Raw genomic sequence first — 19,823 nt, 5'->3', positions numbered from 1 at the left:
GAATCAAGTATTAAACAGCACTGTGGTATAAGAATGCATAGTTTAGTCCTTAAATGCAAAGACCATTATATAAGGAACAACTATTATAATTTGTTCCTATTTAATTACCAGTAATGAGTAAACTATAGTTTATACTAGATATTTTTCCTTATTTAATTAGCAATAGTTTGTAAACTATACATGCAGTCTCCAGCTACTGTAATAGCAGGTGTAGTTTTGTTCCTATTCCTGACTTGTGTGTGTGTGTGTGTGTGTGTGTGTGAGAGAGAGAGAGAGAGAGTTTATATATTTCTTTAAAGCTGCTTTTGACGTTGTTAAAATATACAGATACAATTGAATATTATATGATGTATGAATCCCTATTTTAATGAGTTTTTCTATTATTAAATACTTGCCAATACCAGCCTCACACACATATTCATAGTTCAGGTATCAGTTTCCCTTCAGAAAATCCTGTTTAATAGCATGCACACAGCAGGCCAACTTAATTTCATACATATAAATGAGTACAGGCAGTTTTCATTCTTGTAAACAGTGAAACTGAAACTTTTCGGAACGATGGACGAGTGATATGTATGGAGGAAGAAGAATGAAGAAAGAACACTCTGTCCACAGTAAAGCTCCACAGTGGTGGCTCGGTGATAGTCTGGAGCTGCTTTGTATCCCCTGGCACTTGAAACCTGCAGCGTGTGGAAGGCAAGATGGATTCATTGAAGTATCAGGAAATCCTAGGAGAAAACATCATGCCGTCTGTGAGGAAGCTGAAGCTTGGGTATCATTGGACCTTCCAACAAGACAATGATCCCAAGCAAACCTCAAATTCCACCAAGGCTTGGTTGCAGAAGTCCTGGAAGATTCTACAGGGCCATCACAGTCACCTGACTTGAACCCCATAGAAAATCTCTGGTGGGATTCGAAGAAGGGGGTTGCAGCACGCAAACCCAAGAATATTACTGAACTGGAGGCCATTGCTCATGAGGAATGGGCTAAGATTCTTCAAGAACGTTGCCAGAAGCTGGTGTCTGGCTATGCATTTCATTTGAAGTAGGCTATAACATCTCTACTAAGTACTAAAGATGCTTGCCTTGTAGGGGTTAAATAATTTAGAAACTGGAGAAGTCATTATAAGTTGCATTTTCAGTTGAATTTGGGGAAACCACTTGAAGCATTCATTGTGTTGAACTATTTCAATTGCTTTTGTTTAATTTGTTCATTGCAAACAGCTGAAAGTCTATAAATTTTGACAATAAACCTGATTTGCCACGGGGGTGAATAATTATAATATAAATATATATATATATATATATATATATATATAATATATATTACATACACACACACACACACAGTGTATAGACCCACACATGTATGCATGCAAACACAGACCTACATGCTCATTAGCGCCTGTTCTCAAAGAGGATCTGTACATGTCTGAAAAAAGAACAGATGCTAGCTTTCTTGCAGTTACAGTGAGTGTTTCATTGTTCTTCCCAATGAGGATCGGTAACAGCTGTTACACCTTGTGGTGAAAAAGAATGTGAGATGAGGCGAGAGAAATTTTTCCATTATCTGCATTCCTGCATGCTCTCACAAGCTGTACAGTAAAATATCGCATGGCCTCAGGGGATTAAGCTCCCACTGATTTGGTGCTCAAAAACATGTTCCGAAATTTACTAGGAACACAACAGGCAGGACATATTTGCTCATATGTCACAACTTTCACAGAGAAGAGAGAGATAAGGGTAGTGAACGATAGTCAGTGCATAACTGTGTGGAATAGTATTAGTGATAACAAACAGGGCCAAGATCTGCATATAAGATCTGTGTGCAGTACCATCATATATGTAGTATGTACAGTGGGGGAAATCAGTATTGAATGCATCAACATTTTTTTCAGTAAATATATTTCCAATGAGGGTATTCACACAAAATTTTCACTGGACTTTGGTATTAACTCAGGAAATTCACACATATAAAGAAATCCAAACATTAAAGTCCATAAATGAAGTTATGTGTAATAAAGAAGATTGACACAGGAAAAAGTATTGAACACGTTAACTGAAATTTATTTAATACTTAGTGGAGAAATGTTTGTTTGTAATGACAGCTTCAAGATGCTTCCTGTATGAAGAAATTAATCGGCCACAGTATTCAGGTGTGATTTTGGCCCATTCTTCTAAACATATTGCCTTTTGTCAACCTTGATCTTTAGCTCCTTCCACAAATGTTCAAATGGATTCCAGTCAGGTGATTGACTGGACACCTTGATTTTTTTTTCCTCTGAAACCAATTGAGAGTTTCCTTTGCTGTATGCTTTGGATCGTTGTTCTGCTGGAAGGTCCACCCACATCTCATCTTCATCATCCTGGTGGATGGCAGCAGATTCTTCTCAAGAATCTCCCGATAAAGGGCTCCATTCATCGTTCCTTCACTTATATGAAGTCTGCCAGTACCATGCGATGAAAAACAGCCCCATATCAAGATGCTTCCACCACCATACTACACTGTTGGTATAGTGTTTTTAGGGTAATGTGCAGTGTCATTTCTTATCCAAACATGGTATGACAGCCGAAAAGTTCAATTTTGCTCTCGTCTGACCAGACTACACTCTCCCAGTATTTCATAGGCTTGTCCAAATGAGTTGTAGCAAACTTTAAACAAGCTTTGACATGCCTTTTCTTTAGTAATGGAGTCTTGCAGGGTGGTCGTGAGCAGTGGAGTGCATTGTCTATTGTTTTCTCTGTGATGATGGCACCTGCTGCCTCCAAGTGTTTCTGGAGCTCTTTCTGAGTGGTCCTTGGCTCTTGGGCTACTCTTCTGACTATTCTTCTGACTCACTGGTCAGAAATCTTGCGAGGAGCTCCTGTGCATGGCCGGTTGATGACAGAGTTATGTTGCTTCCACTTGCGGATAATGGCTCCAATGGTGCTTACTGGAAGATTCAGAAGTTTTTAAATACATCTGTATCCGATTCCATCAATATGTTTCGCAATATTAAGGTTACAAAGGTCTCGGGAGAGCTCTTTGCTTTTACCCATCATGAGATGTTTCTTGAGTGACAAGGCTTGAAAAGCCTTTTTATAGACCATCAATTTACTAATCCAACTGATATTAATTTGCACAGATAGGAGGTATAATGAATTACAGATTTCATCTGGTTCCTTGCCTTACCTTGCCTTGGAGAACTGATTTTTCTTAGCGTGTTCAACTTTTTTCCTGTGTCATTCCACTTTATTACACATAACTTTGTTTATGGACTATAATGTTGTGAATTCTTTATATTTGCAGATTTCTTGAGTTAAGACTGATGTCTGGTGAAAATTTCTTGTGAATAACCTCATTGGAAATATATTTACTGGAAAAAATGTTGACGTGTTCAATACTTATTTCCCCCACTGTATTTAGTAGGGTGCTCTTTTTTCTCTCAGAAGTGTCTGGTGTTGTCAGTCACACCACACTGACTTACAACTAAATTAGACACAGCTTTAAAGTTAATTAAATCCTTTAAGCCTAAACTGAAAGCACATTACATTTGTGGATAGGCGTTACAGTTTCAACAATGTAGTCTGATAAGCCTTTTAAACCTTTCATGCTACTTGTTGAGGTGCTCACCATTTTCTTCTGCCTGAGGGACAATCGCCTAATTCGCTACGATTTGCTAGTAATTATATGTGCCAGTGAGAGTGATTGTGGATTCTGGAGATGAGCAATTCTCTCTCTCTCTCTCTCTCTCTCTCTCTCTCTCTCTCTCTCTTCCTCCTCTTCCCCATCCTCATTTGTCCCCAGCACAGGAGAAGCAGCCGGCCATAAACAGCTCATTTGAAATTGTGGAGTGTGTCCCTATGTGCACACTTTTGACATTGATAGCATTTGGCTCTTCCCCTTGGACCTTCCATTTTGTTAAGGTGTCAGGGGTAATCCCAGTTCTGGCTGATGGGTTTGGATGGGATGGAGTTTTATAAACACTATTTATTTAGTGCTGTTTGGGAGTATGCTTGAGTGTTTGTCCATGTGTTATGTGTGAGTGCTAATGCGTGTGCAAAGAGTACATACTACACTCATTTATTTAGCACACCCACCCTGGGCTTACACATATCTGTCTTTTTATATATACCTATTTATATATATATGTATACCTACCATATATGTGCATTTTGTAGGTCTAAATTAAGGGCACACGGTGGCCTAGTGGTTAGCACATTCGCCTCACAGGACTGGGGGTTAGATTCCCACCGCTTCCCTGTGTGTGCGGAGTTTGCATGTTCTCTGCATTCTGCGGGGGTTTCCTTGGTGAACTCCCCCAGTAAAAAGACATGCATGGTAGGCTGATTGGCATGTCCAAAGTGTCCGTAGTGTATGAGTGGGTGTGTGAACGTGATTGTGCCCTGCGATGGATTGGCACTCCGTCCAGGGTGTACCCCGCCTTCTGCCCGATACTCCCTGGAATAGGCTCCAGGTTTCACGCAACCCAGTTGGAATAGCGGTATAGGAAATGGATGGATGGATGGATGGATGGATAAATTATTAACTGTAGCCATCTGTTGCTATGCATAATTTGTCTGCCTGATCCATCAATGGAAGGGAACGACACTAGTGGTCCAACTAGCAGTAGGACCATTCTCAGTGCAGCAGTGGTAGTGACATTGTAGTGGCATGTTAGTATGTGTGGTGCCGATAACAGTATATCAAGTGCAGCAACAGTACTGGCGTTTTTAAAGAGTGTGTATGTTAGACACATCTACTTTTTTAGTGCATATTTTTGGTGTACAGATAAAGACTGCAGCTTATCTTTTTCCATGCACGATTTGCGTTAATCACCGTCTCCAGTGTCAGTGCCACACACTTCCCACTACTGTGTCCTTGCTGTACTGAGAGTGCTCCACTATACATGTAATATCATGTCAGTGGTGGTTAGAGTACTACTGAGCTACTGTCTGTAATTATTTAGGCAAGTTTTAGTGGCAGCTGATCGTGACATTAGATGTGAAGGCTAATATCTAATATCTATCAGCATTATCAACATATTACTGTTGAGCAATTAATGCATTATATCACAAAGTCTCATTGATTGCAATGATAAGATAATAATAAGAATGATGTGGGGCAAAAGTATGACACATTCACACATTTAGACGCAGACAGGCAGCAGCATTCATGATTTCAGGGGGTTTTTTAAGTGGGAAAAAAAACACTAAACTTACTGTTCTGTCATCTGTCCTTTTGTGTAATTTGTACTTTCTTTGTACAGTGTGTGCTTAGTCTATCTACTTGTAGTTTCTCCTTCAAAAGGCATTTTGTGGAAAAAGGATGATAGAATGAATAGCTCATCTCATTCAAAATAATTACACCTGCAAGTGTATTTGATGTGTGCCTTCTCAGTTATTGTTGATGACATGTTATAGACATCTGATTGATTCAGGATGGAAAAGATCAAATGAGATCGAATCTAGGGCAGGTCACACTGTGTAATCGCCTGACACAACCGTCACTGGTAGGCCGGATGAATCAACAGACTGGGTTACAAAGTAATCAGCCATAGCATCACTTCTTCATACAATTCTGTGTAATGTTCTTTTTCTTTTGCTGATTGGTGGTGCTCTTGCACTTGATTCCACAAAAGCCCAAAATAATCCACCTTAATGACATTTGTTAACAGCTAATAATCTGATGTGAATCCCAACAATAAAATTATATTCATTTTATTTTTGAAAGACAGGGGGGTTTAGCCCTGATATTCAATTTATAGCCACTTATAGGTATATTTAAAGGGGACCTATTATGCAAAATTCACTTTTACATGGTGTATGAACATAAATGTGTGTCTGCAGTGTGTGTACACAACCAAACTATAATGGTAAAAATCCACCTATTCCTTTTTTTATATTCCCCATAAATCATAAATAGTAAAAAATCGCATTTTCTATCCATTGTGACGTTACATTGGAACAGGCCCTGCCCATGACTGGTGACAGACTCTGCCCTATTAGCATAGATACCCTAGGTGAGCTGCACACAGTCCACCATGTTTTCCACACTGGAGCAGCTACAGTGATTGATAAACTACAGTGATAAGCTATAGTGAAAAGAAGAATGTCTCAGCTTCGTAAGTGTTGTTCTGTTGTTGACTGTAAGAATGAACATAAGAGTCTTCGTGTACTCCCAGCATCAGAGCCACTGAAGACGCAGTGGAGTTTTATTTTTGAAAGAAATGGGGCCCAAAAAATAGCTAAATTCATATGTTTGTTTGAGTCATTTTACACCAGACTGCTTTGCAAACGAGGGTCAATACAAAGCAGGATTTGCTGAAAAGTTGATTCTCAAGCATGGATCAGTACCAACTGTTCATGATCTAGCTTCATATCAAGAAGACGTAAGTATCACACTTTATATTTTGTGAATGTTTGCAAAGCTAACGCAACTAAAGTTACCATTGTCTCTGATTGTATTCAGCTATGTCGTCATTTTTATTTTTATCCCCAAAAACTGTGTGTAAAATTTTACTGTCTGTAAAATTCATACATATAGGGCTAAATACAGGTATTTAAGGTGTCAGTCACATTGGTTCTCCTGATATTTTGTTGTCAGTATCCAGTATCCAAAGCACGAGCTGTAAAGGCAAAGCCCTTTTTCGGAAAGGGGCCGAGGAGCAGCAGCTCATTTGCATTTAAAGAGACACACACGAAAACAGTGTGTTTTTGCTTCCACCCAAAAAGGGGCATTTACAGCATGGTATAACAAATTTATTGTATGGTATAATAAAAGTGGGAATTTCGAGCTGAAACTTTCTGGGGACACCTGAGACTTATAACATCTTGTAAAAAGGAGCATAATAGGTCTCCTTTAATAAACTGGCAGTTGAGTGTGTGTGTGTGTGTGGCTCTGTTACTGTATGTGATTCCTGATGGTAGTGTTGCCTGGGGCTGGACCATGTTCTATCCCAGACTGTAGGAGAATGCCAGGACTGCCCCAGGTCTCAGTGGCCCTAATTAAACTCATGTCCAGTCAGCCATGATGATGACGGTGCCATCTTATTAATCTTTGGGACAGCCGGAATCCCGGTAGCAGTGAGTGAATGAGGGACAGAGGTTGCTCCGGTTGCTAGCTTTGTCAAATGTGTCAACGAGCCAGGCTGTCATTTTTCATTTCAATACGTTTTCAATAACTTTCATAATATCTAATTTCTAGTTTGTTTTTGTGTGTGTGTGTGTGTCTGTGTGTCTGTGTGTATGTGTGTAGGTGACAACCGATCTAAGGAACAAGTGCACGGACTCACACACTGGCACGTCTGCTTCAGCCCCTCTGGCTGCAGGCATTATTGCTCTCGCCCTGGAAGCTAAGTGAGTGACGAAATCTGCCAACACACTCACACCCACCCACACACCTACTTAGGGGACACACTTTGGCAGACGTGTCCCATATTTACAACAAATGCCCTGCTACCTGAGTCCAACTCTTCAGTTACCCGCATTAACTTACATGCCTCACTTTTAAACTCTTTTACCCTCCCCTCTCCAACACACACATTCACAGTTCATTGTTTCATATTGACAGTGACACGGTCATCACCTGTCTACAGTACAGTCTGTCACATCGTTGACTCAAAGTAATACATGATGTAAAGCACTAGATAGCAGTCCAAAAATATATTATATCTAGCATTAGTTAATTAGCCAGTCAGTATGGCAATTGATTGTTTAATTCATTGATGAAACAAGAGAACATGATTATGATTAACATATGATTACTTTAACAGCCCTAACACAAATGCACCAACTCCTGTAAGTCACTTTTTAAATCTGATGTGTCCTCCATGAAATGTGGTGAAGAGTTGTGCACAGAAGAATGGAGTTGTTTGCCAGTTTTAGCTGAGAAAGGAGTCACAGAAGAGCTCAGTGGCATCCTCATAATAGCTAGTCATCATCCTCAATTATGAGCCCTCACAGAGCCATGCAATAGTCTTCCCTTCCACACTAAAGCACACCAATAAGACCATGAAATATTACCGATCAGCAAAAAAAAAAAATTTTGTTCCCCAGTGCAGGGAATATGGGTGTGTCCACGGAAGCACAGTATCATTTAAGGGCTGGAGATCACTGATAGGCATGTGAAATGGAGTGTTGTGAAGAAAACAGAATAGAGCTTTTCTGGTTCAGTCCCTGCCGTTTGGAGCAGTAAACCCCTCTTATTCATGCTTTGATTATATTTGCCCGAGGTGCCTTGCATTTTCTCTCTCTGTCTCTCTCTCTCTCCCTTCCCCTCTCCCTCCCTCTCTCCCTACCCCTCCTTATGGCACTTTTTCTCCCTATTAAATCTCTGGGTGGTGTTTATGATGATGTTTAGTTGAAGGTGACTTCAGAGCCTGTTTCTGTGTGGAGAGGCTGGGGCAGTTTATTTTCTCTGAGAGTCTCCTGTGTGCTGCATTGCCCAATCATCTCTAGGTCAGACTGTCCTGATTATAAATTACAGTTATGGCAAATTCATTTACAAAGTCATTTATTATGATGGTTAATTAGTGACACAAACTGATTAACTTGACCATTGTTTTAGATTTGTGAACGCCACAGCAGATGACATTTCATTTGTCACATTAAAGTAGTAGAGTGAATCAATTTCACTGATTTTTTTGTGTTTTGTTTTTATTGACTACTCGGGTGCTTAGGGTGAGTTAGAATTCAGTGTTAGCAGCACTGCTGGATGTTTATGTGCCTCTGTGTGGGCTGCACACACTCACACAGCCATGTGTTGTGCCATGCAGTGGATTAATTTAGCTACATTTATGGTAGAAATCATTTGCTAATTTTGACTTCAGTTTGAAATATAGAGTTGCATCTAGCATGGTTTGGTTATTAACACTGTCGTATTTAGCATAACTATGAATTGTTAATTAGTATATTATTCTGCTGTTGTATTACAATAATTGTAATGACTTTCCCCTTTCCTTCTCTCTTTTGTCTTAATACAGTATGAATTTGACCTGGAGGGACATGCAACACCTGGTGATTAGAGCAGCACGTCCCGCCCACCTCATCACAAACGATTGGAGGACCAATGGAGTGGGCCGCTTAGGTAATAAACAGATGTTGTCATCCAGTTGGGAATTGGAAACAGTTGCATGGCTCAAATGAACTTGGCTGACTTCACCTCTCCATCTCTCTCTCTCTCTCTCTTTCATTTTCTGGTAGTGAGCCACTCATATGGCTATGGTTTGCTAGATGCAAGTGCCATGGTGGCATTGGCCCAGAACTGGACCAGTGTGGGGCCACAACACAAGTGTGTTATCGACATGCTGACTGAACCCAGGTACAAAAGTTCAAAGAAACGTGCACACACAGGGTGAGCTGCCTGAGGAGGCTAGATACCTGAATGTGATTCCAGCAATGCAGACAATGACAACTTTGTGATTTTTTGTTGACTTTGTTACTACTCATACCTCCAATATTGTATACAACGGATGACTATCGCAAACTCATTGTGGCTGACAGATGGATGGACATTTCTGGATGATGATGATGATGATGATGATATTGCTTAAACTGTTTCTAATTGAATCCTAAATGACCTTGCCTAGTCATTATCCTAATGTTATTTGGAAACTTCAGCTCTACACACTATTAAAAATACTGTATTATGTGGGAATAAAGCTAAACAAAAACTGCTATGATCTTGCCAGATAGTGAAATTTGTGCTTTGGATTGTGGCCTTCTATTTTTGAGCGGTAGACATTCTTAATAGCTGATATCAATATTTCTGGTTATGCCCTTATAAATTTTTTATTTGTTAAACATATTTGCTTGCCACTCTAACAAACAAAACACATTACCAACAAAGTTACAGTTACATTTATGTAGTGCTTTACATGGGGAGGGGGAGGGGAATCTCCTCAACCACCACTAGTGTGTAGATGATGCGACGGCAGCCATAGTGCACCAGAATGCCCACCACACATCAGCTATTAGTGGAGAATAGAGTGAGATGGGGTGATAGGGGTCCATGGTAGAGAAGGGCCAATGGGGGAATTTTACCAGGACACCGGAGTTATACCCCGACTCCTACGCAGGCTCAACCCTGCTTAGCTTCAGTGGGACACCAGGTGAGAACTGTAGGGAGATATGGCTCTGGCATAATGAAGTAAAATTGTTCTTGAGTCTTGATGAGATTTGAACATGTCTTCAAATCTATTCACTGTCAATCGATCAGTGCTAATATTTCAGGTTTTATTGCGAATGTTCAGCATGAAGCGGTGATTTAAATAAAATAAAAAAAGATTGCACATAGTGAATAAAAAAGTCTAACTTTGCTTTCAAATTAGTTTTCAAAGAGTCCATCATTCTTGTCAGTATTTTTTTTGGAACAGTTCATGTTATGCTGCTGTGTTGTAGGGATGTGAGGAACCATCTGGTGTTTAGTAAGAGTGTGGATGCCTGTTTAGGACAGCCTGAATTTGTGAGCTCACTGGAGCATGTGCAGGCCAGACTCACACTTTCATACACACACAGAGGGAACCTGGCCATCAACCTCTTCAGCCCTCTGGGGACCCGGTCTACACTGCTAGCTCCCAGGTAAACTCACACATATCCTACACAATAACGTAAAATTAAAGAAGGCCACACACATTTCAGCTGTTTATGCATTTCATCAAGTACTCGTTGATTACTCTTGCTTGATTACTCTTCCAGGTAGAATAAATGTTTTCAGATACACAAGTGTAATAAATGTTGAATCATATTAGTACAAGATAGTTTGCATACTGCTCTCTCTCTCTCTCTCTGTCTGTGTCTCTGTCTGTCTGTCTGTGTGTGTGTGTGTGTGTGTGTGTGTGTGTGTGTGTGTGTGTGTATGTGTGTGTGTGTGTGTGTGTGTGTGCTTGTGCGCACGTGTGTGCATCTCAGGCCCCAGGACAACTCACCAGAGGGTTTCAATGACTGGGCCTTCATGACCACACATGCATGGGATGAGGACCCACAAGGAGAGTGGACACTGGAAATAGAGAATGTGGCTGGGCTTAATGATAATGGTAAAATTCTTAATTTTAAATGATGGATACTTTAAAGATTAAAATGTCATATCAGAAATAATGACTTGTTAAGTGATGGTTCATGGTTAGGATTTGGCCAGACCTCTTCTGTCATCAACTTTCCATTTCTTTTATTTTCTGTAATGTACACTTGCCATCCACTTTATTAGGAACACCTGTACAACTGCACATTCATGCAGCTATTTAATCAGCCAAGCATGTGGCAACAGCACAATACAGGTCTGCATTAAGAGCTTCAGTTAATGTTCACATCAAACATCAGAATGAAGAAAAATTGTGATCACTGTGACTTTGATCCTGGCATGGTTGTTGGTACTAGAAGGTCTGGTTTGATGTTTTGTTGCATGCTGAGATTCTTTTCTACTCACAAGAGTGATTACTTTATCCTTCCTGGCACCTCATACCAATCTGGCCATTTCCTCTGACCTCTCTCATTAACAAGCCATTTCCACCAACAGAACTGTTGCTCACTCGGTGTTCTTTTGTTTTTCACACCATTCTGTGTAAACTCTAGACACTGTTGTGTGAAAATCCCAGGAGATCAGCAGTTTCTGAAATACTCAAACCAGCCCCTCTGGCACCAACAACCATACCACAGTTAAAGTCACTGAGATCCCTTTTTTGCCCATTCTGATGTTTGATGTCAACATTAACTGAAGCTCTTGACCTGTATCTGCATGATTTTTTTGCATTGTGCTGCTGCTGCCACATGATTGGCTGATTAAATACCTGCATGAATGCACAGTTGTACAGGTGTTCCTAATAAAGTGGATGATGAGTGTATACACTGTCAGTAATCTGTCAGTAATTCCATTTCTCTCTTTTACACATCCAGGTGTTCTTTCACAGTTCACACTAATCCTATATGGAACCGGCTCCAGTGCTGTGGACCCTTCTGCTTCAGATTTCAGCCGGCCTTCCAACAACAGCTGTAAAACATTTGATGCCCAGCAGATATGCATTGGTAAGAACAAGCTAATACACACACACACACACTAAACAGTGAAAAATATTATTAAAGTTACTGCAAACATCTAGAAATGGAAAGTGAATGAAGAACAACCACGGGTGATAGCCTGGCTCGCTGACATGTTTGACAGAACTGCCTTCTTTCCCTCAAATATACTGTTACTTAAAAGTTACCACAGTTTTCATGACCATGAAATTACAACTTGAATATACAGTACATGAACATGAGAATATATATATATATATATATATATATATATATATATATATATATATATGAATATTCATGATATCACATGAATTGCAATTATGCCAATTATTAAAATGTTTTAAGGTGTTATTTGTGACCTACACAATATTAGGCAGGTGACTTTTAAAGTTATACACTAATCGGTGTATATTCCACACTGACACATCCACATACACCAGTCTCTTGGCCATGTCTTAATGAGTCTCTTTTATCAGCTCTGACTCTATCATAATGAATATTCATTTGACTTTCAGTATTGAAAAACACTATGTAGAGGGCCATTGCCAGGAGGAAGTGAATTACTGATAAAGCACATTTTTATCAGGAGGAAAATAACTTGTGAAGGGTTTGTTCTTTTCTTGTTTTGATGAGGAGGTGCTTTGTAACTACCTCCTCCTAAGACCAATAATTGCAGTAATATTGATGTATCCTTAACTTTCCATCTGTACTGTTAATGAATGGATGCGTTTGACTCTCAGTATTGATATTACACTCTGTATTCAATATTACTGCAGTTACAAATAGAGCAGTTAGATAATACTGATAATTGTGCAATTACTATAGTGCATTAGATATGCCTTCTCTGTGCGAGCCTTTTAAATGTGGTTCTTATTTTGATTTCACTGTTGAAGTGTTTTACGGTAAGTGTATATAAATTCTGGAGGCACATTTTACCTGTTACAAGGAGCAATGACAATCATAATGGCTACTTTCGGCAACAAGAGTAAATGTACTGTGATCATTTTGTAGTTTGAATCATGCAACACGTATTTCCCCCCTATCCTGTCCTCAGTCTCACTGTAATAGGACAATAGAGGGTGAAATATTGGGGGAAATTATAAAAGATTATGTACACAAAAATATTAAATTATTATGAAAATCTGAATTAAGTTTAGTTTTAGTGTGCATTTCTTACAATTACAACAGAGGGTCCAGGTTCTAACAGTAGCAGTCACAGGTTTTGAACTCACAACCTTCTGCTCACTACCATGACCCCCAAGAGAATTCAGAATCTTCTACCATCATCTACAATGCACTCACTCTACTGTTACAGCTACTGTTTTGCACATTAAGCATTTACACCAAATCCAATCCATGCATATTTCACACTGAAACATGAAAGATTTTATTGATATTATCTACATTTATTATTATTTTTATTAGTTTCAAAGTCAATAGTTGTAGATTCATTTCATTTTTTTATTTGATTGATTTTAGCATTGGAGCAAAGTGGTTTAGTAGTTAGCACATTTGCCTCACTCCTCCAGGGTTGAGGGTTCGATTCCCGCTGTGGCCCTGTGTGTGCAGAGTTTGCATGTTCTCCCCATGCTTGGTAGGCTGATTGGCATGTCCAAAAAAGTGTCTGTATTGTGTGAATGTGCCCTGCGATGGGTTGGCACCCCATCCAGGGTGTCCCCCGCCTTGTGCCCCATTCCTCCTGGGATAGACTCCAAGTTTCCTGCGAGCCTGTAGGATAAGCAGTACAGAAAATGGATGGATGCATGATTTTTATATATATATATATATATATATATATATATATGGTGGATTTCCATTTTTTAAATACTAATAATTTTTTAAATTATTATAAAATAATAATAATATTATTTGTACATTTTGTTAGTTTTAATAACTACAAGGTGTCCTATAATTCCAGCATCATAGGAGAAAATTTAAAAATGGCAAAACAAAATATTTAAATTACAGAACTTGATCGATATATCCACCATTTTCCCAATATGCAAGTATAGACTTAATATCCATACAATATTATTGAGACAATACATGCCTCAATGCGCTGACCCAAATGTTCAACATCCCTAATTTTCTCTGTGTATACCTGCTCTTTCAAATTGACTTCAAATTCCTATAAGTAGAATTACTTGGATCGTTTTTCCTTACTCAGATACATAATGTCTATAAAAATATAAATTAAACCTATGATGCTGGACTCATGGGACACTCTTATAATTAGGGTGCATGTGGTTGGTGTGGTAAACGTTATTCCTTTTCCGGTTTGCAGAGTGCAGTGCTGGTTTGTGGCTCTTTCTACAAGGCTGTGTGAAGTCCTGTCCTCCAGGTTTCACACCCGGACTGCAGCTCCTCAACCTCTCTCTGGAGAACTGGGTGGAGCAATCCTCAGTGCAAGCGTGTCTGGTCTGCCACCCTGCATGTCTGACGTGCTCTGGGCCTGATGAGGCCGAGTGCCTGTCTTGCCCACCCCATAGCCACCTAGTGGGCACGTCATGTCTTCATCAGAACCAGGTGCAGCGCAAATCTCCCATCAGCTCAGTGCTCCACAGTGAAGGAGTGGAGGAAGCAGACTCAGAGACGCCCAAAGTGGAGACATCCTCACATCTGCCTGTACTTGTGGCCGTGCTGAGCTGTGCCTTCATTCTGGCTACATTTGCAGCTATTTTTGTGCTACTGCAGCTGCATTCAGGAGCAGCCAGCACCCCTTTCTGTAGGAGGACCAAACTACAGGTGACAGACTCGATCAGCAGAGGTGTGCGGGTCGGATTCGGCTTTGGCTTCGGATTGGGTCGGGATTTGACTAACAGCAGGGTGTTGTACCGAGGGATTCCCACTGTGTGGGGGGACGAGGACATTGCAAGTGGTCTGAACTTGGAATCAGAGAATGAAGAACTGGACTGCCACAATGAAAAGACAGCTTTTATACAGACACAGAGTGGTCTCTAACGCTCCCAGTGACCCATGTCCTGCTTTTCACATGCCTCAGTCTTCCTCTCCCAGGGCTAGTGAGCTGATTTAACCAATTTTTTTCTTTTCATCTCTCCCACCTTGTGCATTGTAGTCAGTCCACCAGATTGGAGTTGAGAAACGAGCCTGCCTCACTTCAGGCCCTGCGATGTTTGGACTCTTCTAAGAGAGCGCACACACACACACACACACAAAGGCAGACAGCTGTGTGTGTGTTCAGGAGGGAGATACAGAGCTGTGGCATGAGTCATTCTTGTGGTTGGATTTAAATCTCTGATGACTCCCAGCAGGATAGATTGGCTCCACTAGTCTGGAAGATCCCTTTATTTTAAATTTATTTTGAATCCCTTTATGTTGCATTCTCAGTAGTGGTTTGAGTCATGAGATTTAAACTGCAAATTAAGATCAGTGTGTGTGAGTATGAATGCTAATGTTTTATTTAGAGCTGAAAAGGGCTGAATTTACTCCAGTTGGCCTTTTATTATCAGTATCTAGACTGAATTTATGCACAAGAATTTTTGATTAGCCAGTGACCACTGCATAAAGCCCACACATACACAGTTTTATCATCAATGCATTATATGCCAAAACTTGCTAATTAGTCTCTCTCGTTCTCTTTGTGTCAGTAAGTTTGTTACATTCCAATATTTGTGATGGCTATTGCTTAAAGTGATCTCAATAAGAATTCAGATTATTCCAGAAGGTTGCTTGGATCATTCTGAAAACAATAGAGGTAGATAGGAGACACATTTGAGAATAACAGACTCAAAGAGAGTCTGAGTAAGCCCTTAAGCAATATGCAAGAATCCCAACCCAAAGGGAGAGCCAAATATTGTTGTAATGTTGTCCATGCACTAGCCGGTCTGCTGCAAGTCTTCAGTTTACCAAATGGAAGTGTGCTGAACATTCAAATTCAGCATCCATTATAATGAAGCTGGTTGAATTAAGCTGTAGTTTGGATAATGCTGTAGAAATTATTATAAGAGGAAAACTTGGATGTGCATGTAGTTCCAGCCTTTATTTGGGCTTCACCAACACAAACCAAACACAGTGAAATGGAAAGCTAATGATTAACAAAAGCAGTAGATTGTATATGCACTGAAACACCATGGGAAAACAGAGGCATGGGTCAGTTTTCACATAGTTTCACAAATATTTTCATGTAGATCAACTGTCTGAGAAATAAGTTCTAGCATTGTCCAATTTAAGGTATCCATACAGTGGTAGGATTTAATTAAATTAAAATGTCATCATCCATTATATGCCTATATTTATCAAGTTTGGCCGGTTCCAGTCCTAGGGTCCAGCACAGTTTCCTGCTCATAGACACCCGATTTAAATTCAGTAATTAATTGCCAAGTTTAGTAGAAATGTGAGAGAGATCACCAAACTGTGCTGAATTCTAGACTGTGCTATAGCACTGCTGGTGCTATATCAGCATTTCACAACTCCTAAAGATCCAATCCCTGGCCCTTTCGAGTTGAATAATCTGGATAAACACACCTAACATGACTCCTCAGCTAACTGTTAGGCCAGTCATGAGTTAGGTCAAGTATGTTGAGTGTTAGTTAACCTTAATACCATGCAGGGCAGAACAACTTTGATCTAGATCAACCTAAGCAAGAAACTTGCTATGGATAAATTGGCTTGGAACGTCTGGGAGTTGAAATAACCTTGTATAATGAGTTTTCTCTTTTCTCATGCACTGGGCAGAGTAATTTTCTTTGCCCCAAAGGAAGTTTTATTGATTTTGAGGTTTGATGCACTGAAAGCTGTCAGAACCAGTGTGGTAAGGGGCTCAAGAGAGTGTTTGGCATTTGTTATGAACAAAGATCAATGTAAGCTCTGTGATTGGCTCTCTGTGTTCCAAGCTTTGGATTTTGTTATAGTGTATTTGCAGTAAACAATATGAACCCCCATGGTGGAAATGCCACTCATGTTCAGCACTAGTAATTCTTCGGTTTCAGAAATAATAGGTATGAAGAGCAATGAGTTCCATCCTTCAATCACGTGTTCATAATTTAAAAGATGTTGGTTATCTTATTAAATTAATTTTAATTAAATTCCCTCTGGTCACTCTGGTTTTGAAATTCATTGCAAAAAATGTGAATGCTTGTGTTTTTTCAAAAGGTTCATCTCATGAATAGTTCTTCTAAATAGTGGTTTTATACACTCACCAACCATTTTATTAGGAACACCTGTGCACCGGTTCATCCATCCAATTATCCAGTCAGCCAATCAGGTGGCAGCAGCATAATGCATCGAATCATGCAGATACGGATCTATACCCACAGACCTGTCACTCACTCAAAGTTTTGTTTGCTTTTGCACCATTCTGTGTAAAATCTAGTGACTATTAGGTATGGAATACTCAAACCAGCCCCTCTGGCACCAACCACGGTCAAAGTCAATGAAATCCCATTTTTCCCCATTCTGATGATTGATGTGAACATTAACTGAAGCTCTTGACCTGTATCATTGTATGTATTGTGTTGCTGCCACATGATTGTCTGACGCGATAAGTGCATTAATGCGCAGGTGTTGACTCTACTATAAGTAAGGTATTGATATTATTTTTTATGATATTATTTAGTACTATGTAGAACTCTATTATAGGTAAGATTATATATATATATATAATTTATATATATAATTTATATATCTTACTTATAGTAGAGTTCTACAGTTGTACATTTATATTTAGTGTGCTTTTAGCTATAAAGAATGTTGGGGCTTTCAGAATAATATATTTGTCGGAGTGGTAAAGCTCTGTAGGGCAGAACAGGAAATGACTATGGAAAGGTTAAATATTGAAACCAGGAAATATATACATGCAGATAATGGCTAATCCTCATCTGAAAGTCATGCACAGCTTTACTTTAATAACCCACTGTTGTCTGTTTACTGTGTGGGGAATGCACTGGGAGAACATTACTAGATTTATGAGTGGCAAATCTTAGATTTATCAGATACTGAGAAGAGAACTTCCATGCTGTCTAAAGCATGGTAAGATATAGTTTATGGAAATAGTCCATAGAAAATGATTTCCATAATTAACTCTGCTGGGAGAGAGGTCCAACTTTAATTCACGCCTAGAGCAACTGCATGCCTGGAATTATAACTAGGATACAACATGTGTGCTTTTGGGGCACGGACAGGCAGCTTGCCTCAACTTTCCATGTGATAGCTGTTCACTATTTACCATTAATGTTTATGTTAAAAAATACATTCATCTGCTCCACTACCCCATTCTTTCCTCTCGAGTCTGAACCACTGGCTGCTTGGTAAAGGTTTCACTACAGCTTAAGCTGAGGTTGTCAGTTTATCATCTCGTGTAACATTTAAGCCAAATCTTACTAACTACACCGGATTATTTCTGCCAGATGTTTCCTCCAGCCTCACATTACTCTCATTAGGGGAAGGTGTACAAGCATTGCTATGAAACTTCAAACTCTGAACTCAATGTGTGGTTCAGTAGTCCAGTCCTGAATGCGTCATTTGAGTGGAAGATGCGAAATCTGGAATCAAATAACACACACAACAAGTAGGCCAGTCAGGTTTAGCCAAACTCCAAATACATCATGTGGAGATTGCGGTCAGAAACAGAAATGTTTGGCATGAATACATTAGAAATCATTAACACAATATTAACGGTTCCAGCTTATTGCTAAAAAACATGCCTACACCCTACCTTCCCTGTCAGCAGGCAACCTTCAGAACTGCTGTTTGCAAGTCTGTTACATGAGGAGTAAAGAAGAAATACAATATTGGTTTGCAGACAGGCCAAACTGAAACTCAGTGGGTTTTTTTTATGTATTGTTAACTAAAATAAGCAGATCACAGGGGTATGAGCGAATTAAATAAGCTCATCATACTTGAATGTGATTTATAGGAAACAGTGGCCAAGAAAAGTCATGGATTACTGTTTAATGCTGAAACATCAGCCCATTTTGTGCTTTCTTTGTAGCAGCTAGAGCAAACAAAAGCATTGATGCTGACATTCCTTAAAATGGTTCCGCCTACGCCAATGTGATGTCCCTTGAAGCTCACACATTTAAAATTCAACAATTGGGCTTAGTCAGTGGCATTTACCATTTCTGGCTGGCTCATTCTTCCATCCAATACAAAAAACAAATCCTACATTTATACATCACTATTCATTAACTATTAACCCTGCCCCGTCTCAACTGACTGATTTCACCTTCGTGACTCCGCTAGCTATCTAAGCTGCACAGCTGTCTTACTTTATCAAAACCCTGACAAGATTTCAATTCTCTGCTGCTTCTCTCCCTTGTGTTGATGGGTAATGGAGAGAGCTCACTCTGAAGTGCTCCACACCCCAGGGCAGCTTCAGAATCAGTTTGCTTCATCTAAATGCTGGCCTCCTGTCATTGGATAAAAAGCTTCGACAACTTCTCATGTTATCAGACAGGCAATTTTCCACTGGTGTCTGTATGTGATACAAGAGAAATCCCCCCAGTTTTGTCTTCCATGGACCTGGTGTCTTAGCAGGGCTCAAAGGTCTCTTTATTTCTCTACAGAAACAGCAGCATCCACATCAGACAGAATCTGTAGTTGTTTTCCCAGCACTTGGAAAATAGGTGGCGAATAAAAGGGCAGCATCGGTGAAGGATCTCTATTCCCAGTTGAATATCATGCAGTTCCTTACCGCCCCCTGCCTGTGAACTACAGACTAACACCCAGAGACATACCTGTAATATAAGCCAGCACAGACATACCTGTAACAGTGTTTCCACTTTCTCATTAGAGTAATGTTTTCTCACTGATTTATTCTGTATTCAGCTTGCATGTGTATATGGCACAAAGCAATGGGCAGGCAGAATAACA

General features: G+C 39.8%; 1 protein-coding gene across 2 annotated transcripts in view; it reads left to right on the top strand.

Moving 5' to 3' along the window:
• furinb (furin (paired basic amino acid cleaving enzyme) b) overlaps positions 1–17,056 on the top strand; it is a 106,271-nt gene extending 89,215 nt beyond the window's left edge. The window contains exons 10-16 of one of the 2 annotated variants that reach the window (XM_053642297.1): positions 7,237–7,337; positions 8,963–9,066; positions 9,183–9,300; positions 10,497–10,559; positions 10,890–11,014; positions 11,871–11,999; positions 14,278–17,056. In XM_053642297.1, coding sequence (XP_053498272.1) covers positions 7,237–7,337; positions 8,963–9,066; positions 9,183–9,300; positions 10,497–10,559; positions 10,890–11,014; positions 11,871–11,999; positions 14,278–14,954 — 1,317 coding nt within the window. In that variant the 3' untranslated portion in view covers positions 14,955–17,056. Of the gene's footprint in view, positions 1–7,236; positions 7,338–8,962; positions 9,067–9,182; positions 9,301–10,379; positions 10,560–10,889; positions 11,015–11,870; positions 12,000–14,277 lie in introns of both variants that reach the window. The other variant, XM_053642296.1, reaches the window with a different exon arrangement.
• The last annotated feature ends 2,767 nt before the right edge of the window (positions 17,057–19,823 follow it).

Source organism: Ictalurus furcatus, chromosome 14 (genome assembly GCF_023375685.1).
Source record: "Ictalurus furcatus strain D&B chromosome 14, Billie_1.0, whole genome shotgun sequence".
Lineage (NCBI taxonomy): Eukaryota > Metazoa > Chordata > Actinopteri > Siluriformes > Ictaluridae > Ictalurus > Ictalurus furcatus.
This window is presented reverse-complemented; position numbering and strand designations above follow the sequence as displayed.